Raw genomic sequence first — 19,362 nt, forward strand, 5'->3', positions numbered from 1 at the left:
GGGCAACCTATCTCCCCTGGGAGCTTCGAGGGGTCCACTAAGGGCCTTATTGTCATGCCCCTTCTGTGCCCTTGGCAGGCATCACTAGTTGATTGTGGATGTGTCTCCGTGCATCAGGCAGTCCTGACCAGTCTATCAAGATTGATATTTATGGTGAAAATGAATTTCCTTATTGGGAAGCCAAGCACTGGCCTGAGGTCACTCTGAGGTGGCCTCCTGCTAGGCAGGGAGAGCCAAGCAAATTGGAACTGAAGGAGGTAGTGATACAGGCCTGGTCTGGACTATTCTGGGAAGACATCCTGGAGGAGGAGGTGGCAGGAGAATAGGCATCAACCGGTAGATTATGGGCTAGAGAAGGTGGATCGGGAGGAGTAGGAAAAGTAGGAGGTGCCCCAGGTGGCCAGTTGGGTGGTGGGTTGGATCTGATGGGGGCTGAACCCCTGGGGACCTGGCAGAGGTTGGTATAGAGCAGTGATGGCGAACCTATGACACGTGTGTCAGAGGTGACACGCGAACTCATTTTTTTGGTTGATTTTTCTTTGTTCAATGGCATTTAAACATATAAAATAAATATCAAAAATATAAGTCTCTGTTTTACTATGGTTGCAAATATCAAAAAATTTCTGTATGTGACACGGCACCAGAGTTAAGTTAGGGTTTTTCAAAATGCTGACACGCCAAGCTCGAGAGGTTCGCCATCACTGGGATAGAGGGCCTAGGCTTTGGTGCCCAGCTTGAGTCCCCATCCTGGCTCCATCCCCACTGTGAAAGCAACAGCCTCCCTGAACCCCAACTTCTCCTGTGAAATGGGTTGTGTTAGGTCAAATCTGGAGAGCTCTTGGCCCACCGCAGGTGCTGAGCCTGGGTGGTAGACTCCATCTTTTCCCCAGAACTGGGCGCCATCACCATTGCAGGTCAGAGCCAGGAGCCTAGCAGGCAGCTCTGACTTCTTTGGTAAGAATGCCACGCACCAGAGGGACAGATGCCTGCCCTAGAGCCTGCACCCCGCCCAAGTAGTGTGTGTGTTCCCGAGGGGGCCTCGAAGCACAGGATGCCGTCACACAACTTGCTGTGTGGCCTCAGGCAAGTTGCTCTCCCTCTCTGAACTCCAGCCTCCACGGTAGGGAAGATGAGGTGATGTTGTCATCTCCCTTTGGAAGTTCTAAGTCACCTATATTCTTACTTGGTTTGGGAGGTGAGAGAAGAAAACTGTTTCCTAATTTTAGGCGGTATCTTGTTATTTCTCCACGCCCAGTGCTTTGTAGCGAGAAGGAAAGAGCGGGGCAATAAACTGGGACACTATGGATTCGCCCGCTACGGGGATTCTATTAAGTCTACGGTAATGGGAGAGGCTGCTAATTGCCAACTCTATTGAGGGCAGAGTAGGAGGACTATTGTCCGTGTCTCTGTGACAAGGGGAAATGTCACTTGTATCGATTTTACAAAGCTCATAATTGCAATTCGTTAAGGGCTTGTTTATTTGTGTTGTGTTTCGTTTTCTTGTTTTTATTTGGCTGGTTTTCTGTGTGTTTTTCCCCCAGGAGTTGGGGTGTCAGAGAGTTGGGCAGTGCCGGTGCGCTGGGTCTGAGGTGGCCGGCTCAGTGGCATCGGGGGCCATGGGGGCAGGGGGCAGGGGGCAGGGGGCTGGGGAAGCCGCAGTTGGAGTAGCTTTCGCTGTATTGTGGCTGTTCACATCGTCATTATCACATTATCTTTTTAACTCTGGAGGGGGGCTAATTAAGTGAAGTAAATGAAATCAGTGGGGAGGAGCAGGGGGGCAAGGCAGGCAGGAGGAGAGCAGGGAAGGAGCCAGCTCATGTCCTTCGCTCACCTTGCTCCTCTCCCAGCCTGGCCCCCCAGATCTCAACCCTCCTTCCCCTTCCTCCTCCCCCTCCTCCTCCCCCCCCCCTCCTCCTCCTCCTCCTTGCCCGCTTTCTCTGCCCTCTATTCTTTCTCTTTCACTCTTTAACCTTCTCCCTCCAACCAACCCATCCCTCCCCTCGTCTAACTTCCTCCTTATTCCTCTACTTTCTGGCTCAGAAGGAACAAGGGCTGACTGCCCACTTACCCACCTGCCCATCCACCAAAAGCTTCACACACATGGAACCTTCCAGGTGGAGAAAGGCGGGAGATCTGCAGAGCAACGGCATTTGCCCTTGCAGAGGCCTGGAGTAGCCAGCCCTAGAGGCCCACCCTGACTCCCAGGAGCATAGAGGATGGTTAGAGTCCCACCATCACTTGCCTCCCCGTCACCATAGCAACTGCCTCTCTCCTTGGCCCTGGTACCTACCAGGGGAGTCCTTGGGCTCCAGCCAACCTCCCTTCCCCGGGTGTTTCCAGATCTCTCCCTCTGGATTCCGCTTTCCCCAAGGACCAGAGCCTCTGGTCCAGGTGCCCTCGCCCCCGCCCCCGGACTCCGGCTGAGTTCGGATCCCGCTCAATTCTGCCAAATTGCTCAGTCTGGGCTAACCTGGCAGCCTCGGGGACCGATGAGAATGGAAGTGGCAGCAGCTGTTTTGGTCCCCACCTCTTCCTCTTTGGTCCAGTCTCCTGCACCCCCGCCCCCAGCTCCTGCCCGCCCCCCCTTGCCCCCCGCAGTAATTATGGTGTGATTGAAGCCGCTCCGCGGAGAACTGCTGACACCTCTGTCTTTTTCCTGCAAACACGGGGAGATGAAAATAGACACTTGGAACCGCTGTGCGTGTCACTCCGAAGATGTCTGTTGTCTCTTCCACGCGACGCCGAGTCTCAGCTGTCATTTCCTCCTCCTTTTGCTCAGTGGTTTGTATGCTGACTGTCAAAAGCCCCAAATCCATAGTCTTCATAGTCTTTTAGCATCAGGTTTCTGTCACCGGTTTTTTTAGTCATTTTTTTTCTCCAGAAGAAATACACAGAAATCATCTACCCTTACCCCTGTGGAGAGCAGAGATCTTAAGATCCTCTCTCTCTCTCTCTCTCTCTCTCTCTCTCTCCCTCTCTCCCTCTCTCCCTCTCCCTCTCCCTCTTACACACATACACACACACACACACACACACACACCAGCAGCAGCAGCAACCAGAAAACAAGCTTTTGATCAGTCACAATTAACTTTAACACCTTCGTAGAAAAGGAGCAGGAATATTAATTGTGCTGGTGTGTCCCGTGGCTGCCTGGGAGGGTCGACAGCCAGGAGGCCGGTTCTGCGGGCTCAGGAGGGGGTAGCTCTGCCCACCAGGCACTCGGGGACAGCACGCCACCGGCCTTGTGCCCTCTCTGCACTATTGGGAGGCGATGCTGGGGAGTTGCCTAGAGACAAAGCCATCAGTACGCATGCCCCACGGGGTGGGGTGAGAGTAGGAAGAGAGGGTCTGGGCACGTACCTTCAGGCAAGTGGCGTGGGACTTGTGGGCCCCAGCCCCGGCCCTGCAAATACAGCTTCCCCCATGCCCCACACTGGCCCCGCCAAGGCCAGGAAGATGGGGAGGAGGGGAGGGGACAGGTTCCCCAGGAATGAAAGTGAGCCCGGCTGTATCGGCCTGCCCACGATGGCGGGGGGGTGGGGGGGTGGACTGCCAGTGTGTGGGCTGTTTTTTTCAAAATGTGGTGAAACTAATCATCAGAAGTCTTCCCAAACCAATGAATCCTGAGTTCCGAGTCTGCCCGGCTGAGGAGACCGTAGGCCTGGACATGATCTTGCTTTAGGCGACTCTTGAGAAACGGCTTTATTCTTGGGGATACAGTTCCTGGGGCTGGAACACTGACCGCTTTAGCACTGTGGCTGCTGTGGCCATTTTGGAGGCGGACGTTCCCAAACGCTCAGCACACGTTTGGCTCTGCAAAGGGCTTTCCTCGGTCCATGTGCCCGGCGCCTGCTGGAGACTGTTGGAATCCTGGGTTTGCAGCTAAAAGTTGGGAGAACACGGGGTGATCCTAAAAGGCCAAGTGCTTCCGAGTTGGGACTTTCCTGTGATCCCCAGACTTGAGTCCTCAGGGGGCGGAATTCCTGGCTGGTCCCATGACTCAACCTCCTTTGGATTTGAGAGTTGAAAACAGTCTCCTTTATAGTTTTTGCAGTTTTTAAAGGATGGTTTAAAATTAAGGTAAAATATACATACCATTAAGTTTACCAGTTTAATCGTTTTTAAGTGTCCAGTTCAGTGACATTCGGGACATTCACATGGTTGTGCAGCCGCCGCCATCCATCTCCAGGACTTTCTCCTCTTTCTGAACTGAAATTGTCCCCCACTAAACCCTAACGCCCCCGCCAACCCTCCCCCCGCCCCTGGCAGCCAGCAGTCTCCGCTCTGTCTCCTGAATCTGACGTCCGGGGGCCTCAGGTCCGTGGAATCGCGCTGCACTTGTCCTTCCGCGGCTGTTCTCTCACTCAGCATCGTGTCCTCGGGCACATCCCCGCGGCAGCCGGGGTCAGAGCGCCCTTTAGGCCGGGGGAGAACGTGTCCTTGTGTGGCTGGACCCATGTCGATCCACTCGGCCGCTGACCGGCATTTCCACGGCTCCCACCTTTTGGCTGTTGTGAGCAGCGCGGCTATGAACACGGGTGTGCAAATCCTTTCGAGGTTTTTGGTGTGTGTTTTTAAGGCGGCAGCGAGTTTGGAAAGGCGATGGTGGTCCATTGTCAGGCTAACTGAAAACTTGCCCCTTTCAGGCTGTGACGTGGAGAGGAAAAGGCACTTCCTGGGTAGCGTTCGTGGGGGCGGGGGGCGGGGGGGGGCGGGGGGGGTAGCATCCATTGGGTCGGATGGGGCAGTTTGAACAGGGTCAGCTGCACATGCTCAGGTGAACTCATTCGAGAGGCCGCGGCGCTGGGCCAACAGGGCTCTGGCCATGTGCGTGGGCGACCCCGCCTCTCGGTGCCTCGTGTCCTCCCGTGGAGCCCAGCGCTGCCCATCGGACATCACCACAGGTCTGCTTCCTCCCGTCTGGTCCAGGCAGGCTGTTCAGCAAATGGAGGAACCGAGCCTGAGGTGGTGGGCAGGGCACTGAGCAGGACGGTGGGTTTGGGCCCGCATCGCCGGCTGACCCAGCGCAGCAGACAGCACCAGCCAGGGCCTCGGGGCCTGAATTCAGTTTCCAGCCCCACCTTGGGCAGGTCCCTGCGCAGGCCTCGGTGTCCCCGCCGGTACAGGCCTAGGTCACACAGCAATGCTGAGCCCTCTCGGGAAAGGTGCAAGTGGCAGGGGACTTCTGGGCCCCAGCCCGGCCCTGCAGATACAGCTTGTGCTGGGAGTGCAGCTCAAGGCCAGGGTCGCTCTGCAGAGACACGGCGCCACAGGCAGAGAGAGGCCTGGCCTGCGTGCACACGCGGGGACACGTGTGCGCACAGCATCCCTTCCCAGGCTCCCCGGGGGAAGGGAGGAAGGGATATTTGGGGCCCCGGGCTCCTCCGTCGTCGGTTTAATTACAGGTTTTCAGCCGCGGGCCGGTGGGCACGCATTGGGAAGGAGGGGGGCAGCTCCGAACCCTGTCATTTTCCAGCGTCTGCGGCCTCTTCAAAGGGGGGGCATCCAGACATTTTCTCCGCAAGCCGCAGCGTGGACTGTCGTGGCCCCAGCGTGAACATAATGACAGATGCATTTTGCAGCAAGCTGGGAGTGAATGGGTCCGACCGGCTTGTCTCCTGTCAGACGAGTCGTTATTATTTTTTTTTTTTTGTCATTTGCTGACAGTTTGGGTTTCATGTGTTTCTCTCTTTTTTCCTCCTTTTCCCCCTGCCTGGAAAAATGGCTAGGTATCTACGAGACCCCAGCGGGGACGGTCCTTTACCACGCTCATTTAGACATTGAGGCCTTCACCATGGACCGGGAAGTGCGCAAAATCAAGCAAGGCCTGGGCTTGAAGTTCGCCGAGCTGGTGTACACCGGTGCGTAGTCCCCGCCGCTGCCCCTCCCCTCCGGCCCACCCCGCCCACGGCCACAGCCCCAGACTAGCAGGTCAAAGGAGGTCAAGTGGGGACAGGAGACGAGGGAGCGAGGAGGGGATGCCAGGCCCTGCCCTGCTCACGGGGCGTAAAGGTGCCGGTCCCCCGAGCGCTGTCCCAGGGGGTCCCCCCAACTCTCCTAGGAGCAGCCAGCTCCTTTTACAGATGAGGAAATTGGGGCTCAGAGCGGAAGCAGCATGTACAAAGGTACACAACAGGAAGTGGCCTCGCTGGGTGTGACCCTAGGCCAGGCTGTCTCCAGGCAGAACCTGGAGCTCCTACATTAAGCAAGGGAAAGGCTGCCTCAACCCAGAGCTCGGCCCCAGGCCCGGGCAGCGTGTGAGCCGGACCTTAACCGAGGAATCGCCGGGACCGCCACGTGCCCAGCCCGTGCGTGGGTGACGTGAGCACGCAGTGCGGGCGGGTTCCCACTTCCCAGGCGAGGAGACTGAGTTTCTGGGCCTTACCTGTTGTCACGGGGTTGGGACCCAGGCCTTCTGACCCCACGCTGTATAACGCAGTCCTCAAACCTGGCCCATCACCGGTTTTGGTTCAGCTCATGAGCTAAGGCTAGTGTTTATATATAAGTGGTTGGGGAACATTTTTTAAAATGATACCCCTTTGTGACACGTGGAAGTTTCTGTAGGGGTGCAGTGACTGAGGAGTGTTTGGGTGGGGCCGTGCTCCTTTCACAGGTCGTCTCAGCAGGGACCACATGGCCCACAGAGCGCAGAGGACTGCCCAGCCCTTTCCAAAAACTTTTTGCTGGCAGCCTGCTCTCTGCCCTTCATATCTCCCTGATTAGAAAAATCTCACCAAACAGCCACTGGGGGACAGGCTGCTGCCTGCGGCCAATCTTGACAGGCACAGGGGCCTGGATGTCAGGACCCTGGGGAAAGTTAATATCCTATATAATAAAAGGCTAATATGCAAATCAACCAAGCGGCGGAACAACCGGTCGCTATGATGCGCACTGACCACCAGGGGGCAGACACTCAACACAGGAGCTGCCCCCTGGTGGTCAGTGCGCTCCCACATGGGGAGCACCGCTCAGCCACAAGCCAGCCTCATGGCGGGGAGCCGGTGTAAGCTGTCAGTCAGGCATCCCCCGAGGGCTCCCAGACTGTGAGCAGGTCCAGGCTGGGCTGAGGGCCCCCCCGCCACTCAGTGCACTGGGGCCTCTAGTTAATAGTTAATAACTCCCTGGATAAGCCTCCGTGCTCACCTCACCCCTACTGCACCCGGAGATTTTGATTTTGGGGGAGGGGACCCTCCTAACCACTGTCACTCATCTTGGCATTCCAAGAAGACTGTGGTTATTGGCTGGCGGCGTTTCTCCTCCCATTGTTTCCGGCAGCTTTGAAGCGGGGCCCCTGCCCAGGTACACACAGGTGTTTAAATGCCATTGTCTCCTGCGGACGCCCTTGCTCCCAGGGTTTCAGTGCTGGGAGGCGGGTTTGGGTTGGAGCGGGAGAGCCATTAGGACATGGCAGGCTGCGATGGAGGGGCGCGCACCTGGCCGGGCTGCTCCCATACAGGGGTGTCTCCACGGCTGAGGAGGGGCCAGGCCCCAGCCTCAGGTGAGGACACTCGTCTGAGGGGTCAGGCTGCGGAGGGGCGGCTGTGGGCCCAGGACAGGTGGCTTCAGAGGCGTAGCTCTCAGCCCCTCCAGCAGATCCCAGGGGGAGGTCAGAGGCTGGGCCGCTAGCAGGGGTGGTCCTGGGGCTCCGCGCAGGCACGGGGAGCCCTGGGTGTCTGAGGCACGGCGTGGCCCTGGGCTGTGGGCTCATGTCCACCAAGCACCTGGGCTGTATTCTTGCTCTGTCGCCCGCCGAGCGCTCTAAATCCCAAAATGAGTTACAGCTATTAGGAGGTTTCAAAGGACGTAAACCTCAGGGTGGAGGAGCAGGGGCTGTGTGAGGGCCCCGGAGACATGCCCCGGGCAGGCGTTATTCATATTCACGTTGCCAGGTGCCCCTGATGTCCTTGCCCCCCAAAGATGTCAAGATTGGCCTTGGCAGCAGCCTGTCCCCCCAACAGCTCAGAGGGGCTGCTTGAGTGATTTCTCCCAGAGATGTTCTAGGCCAGGGACCATCTTGAGCAAGTCACTTGGCCTCCCAGTGCCTCGGTGTCTCCATCTGCAAAGTGGGGATAATGATTGTGCCTGTAGTGAGGGCCAAACGCGTGAATGTTTCCGAAGCTTCTAGAACAGTGCCTGGCACGGCACGCTGTTCCCGGGTGTAGGAAGTAACGGCAAAGGCGTGGCGTGGCTTCCGAGCAGCATCAGGAGACAGAGGCCTCGCCTCTGTTTGGGTTATGATCTTGGGTAGGTCTCTCTCCTCCCTGAGCCTCGGTTTCCCCTCCTGTAAATAAAGGGCACCAGGTCTACTTAGCTCCTGTGATAGAGCCCGCCACTCCGCTCTGGCGCTTGGCTTCCCCGGGGCCCCTGCCGTCTCGGAGCACAGTCAGGGAAACTGAGGCCAGGGAAGCCTGTTTTCCTCAGCCCCCTGCTAGAGGCCCTGTTTATCATGCCCACTGTCTCCCTCTCCTCCTGCCCCACCCCCAAACCTCCTGGTCTACCTGCATGACCTTCTCCCTCCAAGAGCAGCCTCGGTCCCGGGAGACCCTGCCCCCACTCTGCAGGTCATCCTGGCAGAACCCCAGCTTCAGGACCCATCTCATCTGGGGGCATGGCTCGCCTCCTCTCCCCTCACCTCAGTTTCTTCAGCAGTAAAATGGGTGTAATGTAAACCCGCACAGAGGGTTGTCATCCCCGTTAGTACAGTGCTTGGCCCAGGTCTGGGACCTGCAGAGTCTCCCCCATGCAGCACACCAAGCTCACTGCCCCCCACTCCCACCCCCGGCTGGGTCTGCTGGGAAAAGAAATCTGAGCTGAAGACTGGAGACCCTGTGATAAAGCCCAGGCCAGGTGCTCCCACAGGGGTCTCCATGCCCATCTCTCAGCCCGGGAACTTAACAGTCTAATCATCCCGACCTAGTCAGAAAGATGGGGGGGGGTGCCATTGGGGTCCCCTACCCGCAAGGGTCTAGAGCAGTGGTTCTCAACCTTCCTAATGCCGCAACCCTTTAATACAGTTCCTCATGTTGTGGTGACCCCAACCATAAAATTATTTTTGTTGCTACTTCGTAACTGTAATTTTGCTACTGTTATGAATCGCCATGTAAATACCTGATATGCAGGATGTATTTTCATGGTTACAAATTGAACATAATGAAAGCATAGTGATTAATCACAAAAACAATATGTAATTATATATGTGTTTTTCCGATGGTCTTAGGCGACCCCTGTGAAAGGGTTGTTCGACCCCCAAAGGGGTCGCGACCCACAGGTTGAGAACCGCTGGTCCAGACTGAGTCAGGAGCACTCACAAGCTCCCATTCCGGTGTCTGCCTCCTGGATACAGTGAGGGCTGGCGGAGGCCGTGTTCAGTCTCAAATGCCTGCATCCTCTCGTTGCACCCACACAGCCCCCTGGGGAGTGCTCAGTAATAGCATCTCCTCGTGCGAGCGAGGAACTGAGGCACCAAGAGATAACCGTGCTTGTCGAGGTGGAGCTGGGATGTGAACTCAAGTGACAGGTCACTGGGCAGGACCCTGACCTCTTCTCTTCCTGCCCGGCCTCCCCCACCTCTGCAAGCCCCCGGCCCCATCCCAGAGGCGGCCCGGCCCCTTTCCCACCGAGAGCCCCAGCCCATGCCCCTGGAGGCCTGGAGCCCCAACAATAGCGCAGACCCCCGGCTGACCCGGCCTTTTATCAGGGCAGGAGATCACGAGCCATCTGGCCCCACAGCTGCCCAGGTGGGCTCACCTTCCCAGCTCCATTTCAGAGAAACCCTACCCCTCCAGCGTCCTGTCCCTCCCCCAACCCTGGCCAGCCGCCTGCTGGCCCCTCGGCAGCAACTAGAAAGGAGCCGCTGTTCCCGGTCTGAGCCTGCCCTTCCTGGGGACTGAGCACAGCTCCCCTGGCCTCCGGGCTCTGGGGGCTCTGGGGACGGGTGGGTGCAGTGAGGAGGGAGGGGAGGGGGGTATTCCTGTTTCTCGGGCCCTGGCGGGATGCTCCGGCCCAGGCCCCTGGCAGCTGTGTGATCTGGGGGAGGTTTCTCACGGGCTGTTCATGAGGAGTCAGAGCTTGGGCCCACATTTGCGCATGAAAATATAACACCATGGAGAAGTCAGGTCGCTGATTTCTGAGGGGCCTGCCCAGCCTGGGGGTGGGCCTCTTCCTGGCTCTTGGTCAAGACACCAGTGTTCACAGCAGCCCCTGAACCCAGGGCCTCCACCCGCAGGAAGCCCACCAGCCCGGGAGGGGGCTACTGAGTCACCCCCTCAACAAATGGGGACACAGGCGTGAAGGCCACATACACAGAGTCTTCTTTTTTTTTAATATATTTTATTGATTTTTTACAGAGAGGAAGGGAGAGAGATACAGAGTCAGAAACAGCGATCAGCTGCCTCCTGCACATTCCCTACTGGGGATGCGCCCACAACCAAGGTACATGCCCTTGACCGGGATCGAACCTGGGACCTTTCAGTCCGCAGGCGGACGCTCCATCCACTGAGCCAAACCGGTCAGGGCTACACAGGGTCTTCTTGCCCCCAAAACTGCCACCCGGCTGCTGGGCCCGGGTGACACGAGCCTGAGTCTTGCCCGGTCTCCTGTCCTCGTAAAACAGCTCCCTGTGGGCAAAGGACGGGGTCCCTTCACCCCAGCGGGTTAGTGTCCCTCCTGACCCACAAGGTCACAGGTCGGGGGCCTCGGCTCATCCCTGGGTGTGGTCGTTCGCAAGGACACGCGGCGCCGGAACTCAACGCCCTCCTGTTCCTTCCCCTCAGGCTTCTGGCACAGCCCTGAGTGTGAATTCGTCCGCCACTGCATCGCCAAGTCCCAGGAGCGCGTGGAGGGGAAAGTCCAGGTGTCTGTCTTCAAGGGCCAGGTGTACATCCTCGGCCGGGAGTCCCCGCTGTCCCTCTACAACGAGGAGCTGGTGAGGTAGGTGTCCCCCACCTGCCCCCTCTGGCTCATGCCCTGATGCCAGTGCCCCTTCTGACTGGCTTTCTCATCAGAGATGTGCCTGTGCGCGGGCAGGGCAGGGGGGTGGGGAGAGAGGCGCCAATCAAAGGATCGCCCGGATGTAGAGTTGGGAACCGTGGCCCCGGCTGTGCGGAGGGAGACCCGGGGCGCTCTGGCGTGGTCACTGAGAAGTCATCTTTGAGCTGATCTCCAAAAGAGTTCGTCCCGTGCCAAGGCTTTGAGCCTGGGGAGAATCCGGAACATTCCGGGCACCACAAGAGCGCGAGGGACAAGGGGCCGGAGCGTGAGGGTCCGAGAGCCGGATCTTAAAGGGAGGGCGTGATCGGATCGGTGTGTTTCGAGGGCCCCTCCGGCTGCTCTAGAGAGTGGATCTGAGTGTGGTAGGAGCGGCGAGGGTGGCACCCAGGGCTGCCTGGGCCCTGGGGGTGGCCTGGGCCAGGCTGATGGTTCTAGGAAAGGAGAGAAGCAGGCAGATCTGGCCAGTATTCAGGAGGTGGAATCCAAAGGGCTCGGCTGTGGAGGGAGGCGGGCAGGTCCCGCCTCAGCCTGGGTTTGGGGCACGGGCAGCGGGTACCTTCTGGTGGCAGATGCTGAGTTGAGAATGTTCTTGAGGAAAGAGCGTGCTTGGGGGTGGGTTTGCTTCGAGACAGGCCAAGAGGACTACCTGGACATGCGGGTCGCGTCGAGGAGAAGATGGGTTGGGGACAGTGGGCAGCGGTAGACATCTCGATGTCCTCTGACCCAAGAGGGGCCTGTAGGGTCAGTGAGATGGACAGGAGCGAGGAGAGAACCTTGGGGCTTCCTCACGACACGCCAGGCGGGGTGGCGAGGCCAGGGGGCTGGGTCGTAGGTAGCCAGCAGATGCTCATTAGCCGTGCCTGTGATTGCATCGTGAATGAGAGTGGCCTTGACCGAGGAGCGAGGCATCTGTTTGGGGGTCACCTGAGAGGTGGGGACAGACCCCTGGGGGACAGACAGCTGCACCTGACTCCGGGCCCAGCTTCGCTCCGCCTGAGGCCCGCACCCCCGTCCCGGGGGCCAGGTGAGAATTACAGCACGAGTTTTGTTTGGCAGTCAATATAATTTTTCTCTTCCCCTCTCTTTGCCATGTTGAGTTTCTCCCCCCTTCAATCTTTCTAAACACTTTATAAGCCATAAATATAACCGAATCAGTTTAGATCAGTCGGGGTAAATGTCAAATTATCTTCTCTCTTTCTCTCTCTGGCTCTTTCCTCCCTCCCCCTCCAAGTCAACAGCCTCTAATAATCTGTCCAACCCTTCATTAAGCCTTAGAGTCTCACTCAGGGAGATTAAATGAATAAAGTAAAAAGGGAAAGGGGAAAAAAAGAGAAAAGCAGGAGCATTTATTCTCACTGTGTCTCCGACGAGTTCCCTTTTCTTTCTGATTTCTACATCGCTGACTTGAAAGCCCATGAGTGACAGCGTCACAGGGCCCCGCGAGGAAGCCGCGAGAGGTAGCAGAACTGGAAATGCCGCGCACAGTAGGTAGAAAGTAACGTAATTATAGAGCAGGTCAGAGCCACTCGAATGAACAGAAATAAAAGCACAGAGGTTTTCTGTAGACTGTCAGGGGAGGTAAAAAAAAAAAAAAATCATTGTAAACTCTTTTCCACCCCCCAACCCCAGACCTCGGTTTGAAAAAGAGGTTTGTCGGTTCCTGAGAAACGTCCCTGGGAACGTTTCGGCAGCCTCGGCCTCGCAGGACAAGTCTGCCCCGCCGGGGCCCTCACCTGGCGAGGCTGTGGGGTGGTCCAGAGGGCCCATTTGGGGAAGGGGGGGGCGGTTGTTTTGCCACAGGAGACGGGGTGGAAGGACAGATGCACAGGCTGGGAGGCGGGGAAGGGCTCCTGCCTTCTCCCCCAGCCCCGCCCCCAGGCTGAGCACAGGGATCCGCGGACAGCGGGAGCGGACAGCGGGTGCGAGGCCTGTGTACCTAGGCTGCTGCTCTGGTTTGGCCCAGTTTTTCCTCTGCCCGGGGAGGGGTGCCACGCTGCAGGCCCTCTGAAGTCTGCCGTCGTGTCCCCTCACAGGGAAGGTGCTGGTTGGTGGCTGGAGGCTTTAGCCAGCTGGGCCCTGGAGGGGCCGGCAGAGGCGGAGAGGAGGGGGGTGGGGGCGTGGGAGTTCTGTGTACCAGCTTCAAGCCCCATGAAGGTCAGGGCAAGGGCAGAGGGGGCACAAGTTTGGGGTGGGGGGCAGGCCAGAGATCCCACTTTTGTTGTTGTAAAAAGTCCACAAAGAGCCAGTCAGAGGCACAGCCTGGGGGGCTCAGCATGGTGGCACTCCCTGTCCCCTCCCCTCCCGGCCCCACCTCTCCCGGAGAAGGCTCCTGAGGGGACAGGCCGCCTCCTTGTCAAGGAGAACCTTGAACCGGCTGTGTCCTGAGGCTGGAGTTCTGCAGACAGGAGGACAAGGGGCTGATTCAGGGCAGGGCCTAAGAAGGGGCCCGTGAGAAATGGGAGGGTCCCCCTTCCCGCAGAGGATGGAGGGAGGCCCTGTGGAGTCAGACCTGAGACCACAGCGCCCTCAACTTGTCCTCAAAGAGCTTACCACAGTCCTGATGAGCTGACAGGTGATCGGTGGCTTCCGTCTGCCCGCCCATGGGCACTGTGCTTATCTAGCTCCGGTTCCTCGGTGCCTGGCACGGCTCCTGGCAGGCAGGCAGTCGGTGCCTCATGAATATCTGAATGAATGAATGAGCGGACGAACGAATGGTGCAATAGTCTGCCCGGTCCGTATGCCAGGTGCCAGGTGCCAGCCGTATGGTTTCACGTGGAGCCCCATTTCCAAGTGAAAGACCGCAGCCCGGGGCGCAGGCAGGGCGCTGGCCCTGAGCTCTGTGGTGGGGAGCGGGGTGCTAGGACGCACAAGGAGGTAGCGAACCTGCAGGACTGCGGCTCAAAAGGGTTTCCGAGGGCAACTAGGGGGAGCTCCCAACTACCGACTCTGGGGGTGGAAGCCGGAGGTGGGGAACGAAGGTAAACATCTGTCCCGTGCGTACAGCTACGGTTGACCCGCACTTTCCATGACCCTGGCGTGGGGCGGGGGTCCCGTGTGAGGGTGGAGTAGACGGTCTGGCTGGTTGGACACACAGGTGGAAGGTGACTGGGCAAATCCTGCCCTGGGTGCAGGAGCCTCCCTGAAGCTTGAGGGACCCGCTGTGCAGATCCCAGGCTGTTCCCGTGTGCGCCCGGGGCTCCCCGGGCCCTCAGCCCCTGGACTCCATCGCTGTTCCTGGACCCCCCACAGCCCCGAGGGCGGAGCCGGCTCGAGCACATGTCCTCGGTTTACCCACGTGGTGCTCTGGCTGTTGGAGGACCTGCTCTTCCCAGCTGTGCAGCGCCGGGTGTCCCCCGGGTGCGGGGACGAGGCCGGGGGTGCTGACAGGCTTTGCTCTCTCCTTGCAGCATGAACGTGCAGGGCGATTACGAGCCGATCGATGCCACCGGTTTTATCAACATCAACTCCCTGAGGTGAGGAGCTCTGGGCCCTGACGGGTCCTCAGCGCCCCAGGCGTGGGGAGCAGACTTTCTGGGGCCTGACCACTCCGGCTGCTGCCTGCGCTGGACAAGCCCCGCCTTCCCATCCCTCCATCCACAGCATCCTCGGGGCCTGCTCCCGCTCTCAGCGGGGCCAGAAGGCACACCTGTAACAGCCGAAAGGGTCCTGGGCACGTGGGTTCCCGATTCTGGGGCCCTACCCTTCGAATCTGACGTTTACTGACACCCTCTCCACCTGCAGGGACTCCCCTGGGAGCCCCAGCAGGTCACCTGGCCGGCTCCTGCCTTCAGGTCGCCATACCTGAGCTGCAGGTCCAGCTGGGAGCCATCTTAGCCACGTGGCTCTCCGTGACCCAAGGGGGAGGCACACATCTGAACCTCAGACCTGGGTTCAGACCCTGACTGCGGGGTTCTCTCAGACCCCTTCAGAACGCGGGACTCCCACGTGGAGTGGTGAACTGTGCCTGCTCACAGGTGCAGGGAAAGTGGGGTAGGAGCTCATGGAAATCAAGCATGCGGGGAGAGCCGGACAGCGGGCCCTCTGCCTGGGCGTGACCCTGGGGCTGGCATGCTCAGGGGCAAGCGGGGCATTGATTGCCAGCAGCTACCAAAGACTAAGCCACTTCCAGGCATCGCCTAGGTTGTCTCATTTAATTCTTACACAAAATGCAGCTCTGGAAACGGGCCCAGAGAGGTTAGGTAACTTGCCCATGGACACACAGCTAGGAAGCCGGGATGCTGAGTCCAGAAGGGTTTTAATCACCAACTTCCTTCTCACGGGGCTTGGCGTTGGACACATGCGCCAGGAACACACCACCATTTCCTACCAGAGCCAGGCAAGGTGGGGAGAGTCTTCAGATCCAGCCCCACCACCCCGGACACCCTTCCCTCTGGGAGTCAGCTACCTCCACCACCCTGCCTCCTTTGCCCTCTCTCTGTGTTTTATGACTACAAACCTTTTAAATGTCTCCAAACACAGTGGGTTTTCATAATGGCCTCTTCCTGTCTCCCATTGCCAGTTAAATGTTTTGTCTTTAACAATGACAAGCAGTGCGCCCCCCCCCCTTAAAATAAATTAATTGCATTATCCTGATTGGAGGGCAGAGGGAATGGAAGGAGGAAAAAGGACAACTTCACACACGTCTTAACAAACAGCTGCCCCCAGGCCCCAGCTCTGCCTGCATTAATTGAGGGGAGTGCGTGTTGTTATTGTTCATTTACATTTCTCTTTGTTTCCAATCTGGTCTACAGGCTGAAGGAATATCATCGCCTCCAGAGCAAGGTCGCCGGCAAATAGACCAGCTGACAATGAGGCTGGGCCTCCTCACTTTGCCCATCTCCCAAGCACAGGCGCTAATTGTCGTGATAATTTGTAGTTGTGACTTGTTCTCCGGGGCGGGGCTGGCAGCCTCGTGGGGGTGCCAGGCCCCAGCTTTGTTCCCTAGTCCCCTGTAGCCTACAGAAGTGGTCAGTGAGGGGAAGGGTGGGGGGTGGCTATGGTGGGGAGCTATAAGATGACAAATAAAAAACAAGGTACGTTAGTCTTTTGTTTCTTTATTTCTGCAGAGACAGAGGCAAGAGTGTGAGGGCGTGTGTGCGCACGTGTGTAGTCCGTCATGCCTTTGTGTGTTGTGATTGAAGTGCCCCCAAAGGCCGCCTTCTGCGTGAGAATCTGTTTATGTGGAAGAATCGACCCCTCTCTCCTCCGGCAAGAAATGGGGGATCCAGAAATGCCCGCCTGGGTCCACCTATAGCCAGCAGCCTGGCATTTGTCCCCAGCTGTGGCCCTGTGGCACGTGCCAGGGAAACCAAGAAGCGTTCAGGTGGCGCTTGGGAGCTGTCCCGCCCACAGTGCCCCGCGAGCTACCGAGAATGGAGGAGGAAGAACCCGCAGTAAAAAGAAGCCCCAGGGGAAGGGAGAGAAAAAGCAGACGCAGAACTGAGTGGGCGCTTCGGGTGTCCACCTGGCCTACAAGCTTCCCTCTACCTCCTTCCCAAAACTGGGCCCAACTAGCCACGTGTGTGCTGTGACCCCGCCCCCTTGGTCCTGTCTGATTGGAACACGATGGACACCTACCCAGAGCTGGGCCAATCAGAATCTCACTCCCAGGAATTGCACCTGGGAAAATGGCCAAAAGCAAGGCTATATATTTGGTCAAACATTGAATTAACTCACCCTTAATGCCTTGGCAAGGCCAGACCAAACGATTTCACGGGCCTTATACGGCCCGCTGGCCGGACATTCCCCACCCTGGATTTAGGACTTAAGCTTGGTGAGAGCCCTGACCGGTTTGGCTCAGGTGAGAGAGTTGCTGCTACTTACAACCAAAAGCATCTTAAAATATATATTTTATTGATTTTTTTTTTACAGAGAGGGATAGAGAGTTAGAAATATTGATGAGAGAGAAACATCCATCAGCTGCCTCCTGTACACTCCCTACTGGGGATGTGCCCGCAACCAAGGTACATGCCCTTGACCGGAATCGAACCTGGGACCCCTCAGCCCGCAGGCCGACGCTCTATCCACCGAGCCAAACCGGTTAGGGCCCAAAAGCACCTTTACCGGGAAGACTTGAGCGCTGGTTGCTCTGGGCCCTACCCTGGCTCTGACCTCCACTCCACAGCCTTTGTCAATGAGGGTTTCTTTCCAAAGAAACTTTGCCTTCAAAACTTTTTCTCTGATTACAGAAGTTATAAAGGAGTCACTTCATATTAACTTTGTGTCAGGCACAAAGCTACACACTTTGCTCACATTATTTCATTGAGTCTTCAAAGCAGTACCGTGGAGACGCTTTTATCTCCATTCTGCAGAGAAACTGACTTGCCAGCGTTCACTCAGCCAGCAAGTGACAGAGCCAAGAACCAAGTCCTCGCTGACCCCCCAAATCCTGTGTGTTTATGTCTTTGACCATTGTGACATGCTCATCGTCCTTAAAAAAATAATAATCCTATAAAAATAACTACCACCCATCATCTTACCACCCAGCTACAAACACTGCTTAAGCTCAGTGTAGTTCTTCTCAGTCACATATTTCTAGGCTTACAAATATTTTTGCAGAGTTATTAGGTTGAAGTACTTTTAAAAATATATTTTATTGATTTTTTACAGAGAGGAAGGGAAAGGGATAGAGAGTTAGAAACATCAATAAAATAGAAACATCAATCAGCTGCCTCTTGCACACCCCCTACTGGGTATGTGCCTGAAACCAAGGTACATACCTTGACCGGACTCGAACCCAGGACCCTTAGTCTGCAGGCCTGCTCTAGCCCAGTGATGGCGAACCTATGACACGCGTGTCAGAGGTGACACGCGAACTCATTTTTTTGGCTGATTTTTCTTTGTTAAATGGCATTTAAATATATAAAATAAATATCAAAAATATGTCTTTGTTTTACTATGGTTGCAAATATCAAAAAATTTCTATAGGTGACACGGCACCAGAGTGAAGTTAGGGTTTTTCAAAATGCTGACACGCCGAGCTCAAAAGGTTCGCCATCACTGCTCTAGCCACTGAGCCAAACTGGTCAGGGCTTTTTAAAATATTTGTATTGATTTCCAAAAGGGAGAGAGAGAGAGAAACCTCAATGATGAGAGAATCAATGACCGGCTGCCTCCTGCACGCCCCCCACTGGGGATCGAGCCCACAATCCAGGCATGTGCCCTGACTGGGAATCGAACCATGACCTCCTGGTTCATAGGTCAACGCTCAACCACTGAGCCACCATGGCCGGGCTAAGTTATATCTTAATAAAGCTGTTAAATATTGTTTCCTAATGTAATTGTTGGGCGGTTGGGGTGGTCAGTGTGAAAGAACTGAGAAGAGCATGGGCCAGGAAAGCGCTGGGCGGGAGCAGAGCCAGGCTGGGGCGGTGACGGTGCTGGCCAGAGGAGCAAAAGCTTCTCCAGGGGCGGCAGGTGGGAGGGGCCGCCTGAGCCATTCAGGGACCAGACGAGCTACCTGGCTGCTTCCCCTTCCCTGTGAGACCTCCGCCGCCCTGAGCCCGAGTTCCTCCGTTCGTAGGATGGGAGCATGTGGGCCCTTCCGCCCAGGGATGTTGGAGAGCCCACTGAGGCTCCGGGTGCGCCACCCGGGCAGAGCCAGGGTCATCACTCCTCCGCGGAGAGGCACCGCCCGTCGCAGCAGCCGCTGATGACAGCGCCCTTCGCAGGCGCCCTGGGCGGACAGTCCAGAAGGCCCTTCTTCCCTCCTTATGCCTCGGGAGCCTCACAGCTGTCACGTGAGGAAGGGAGAACCCCATTTCTCCGGGAAAAATACATGAACCTCGGGCGGACGGCTGGGTGAGTCTTCCCCCGGGTCACCACCACTCAGATGAAGGCAGAGCGTTTTCCGTGCCCCCGAGGCTGCCTGGCACCATGGTGAGGCTGCTTGGACATCACAGGTTCAAGAAGGAAAAGGAGAATCATGCCTGCCCTTTAAAAAACCTATGAGGGCACGTTGGGTAAAGGAGGAAGCTCAGAGGCACCGGGGCTGCCCCCATCACAGCACGGATGGCAGGGCCGGCGGGGGCAGCTTGCTTGTCTGCGGCGAGCTCTGGGCTGGGCCTGCTCCCGGCCCTGCAGGTTCTCTGAATGAGGGAGGCGGGCGTGAACCACGGAGGCTGCACTTGTCCCGCTCCCTCGCTCTCAGCTGATTTTCATGAAGGTCTGGGGCTCACACGTGGGCAATGTGCCCTGCCCCGGGCTGTGTGTGGGGGAGGAGGGGCAGCGTGGGCAGGGAGGGGCGCACACAGCCTCTGCCCCCACAGAGCCTGCCCCCCGGCCCAGGCCTTCCCATTTCCAGTTCTCCGGTGCCGGACTAGAGGGAGAGGGAGCAGCCCTCTGGAGCTGCCAGGAGCCAGGCTGCTGGGGGAG

General features: G+C 57.4%; 1 protein-coding gene across 1 annotated transcript in view; it reads left to right on the forward strand.

Moving 5' to 3' along the window:
* Nucleotides 1-16,030, forward strand: part of ASS1 (argininosuccinate synthase 1) — a 43,066-nt gene extending 27,036 nt beyond the window's left edge. The window contains exons 13-16 of the mRNA XM_059658331.1: nt 5,730-5,861; nt 10,773-10,929; nt 14,397-14,462; nt 15,741-16,030. Of these exons, the coding sequence (XP_059514314.1) occupies nt 5,730-5,861; nt 10,773-10,929; nt 14,397-14,462; nt 15,741-15,786 (401 nt within the window). The 3' untranslated portion in view covers nt 15,787-16,030. The remainder of the gene's footprint in view (nt 1-5,729; nt 5,862-10,772; nt 10,930-14,396; nt 14,463-15,740) is intronic.
* The last annotated feature ends 3,332 nt before the right edge of the window (nt 16,031-19,362 follow it).

The sequence above is a fragment of the Myotis daubentonii genome, chromosome 11 (genome assembly GCF_963259705.1).
Source record: "Myotis daubentonii chromosome 11, mMyoDau2.1, whole genome shotgun sequence".
In the NCBI taxonomy this organism is placed as follows: Eukaryota; Metazoa; Chordata; class Mammalia; order Chiroptera; family Vespertilionidae; genus Myotis; species Myotis daubentonii.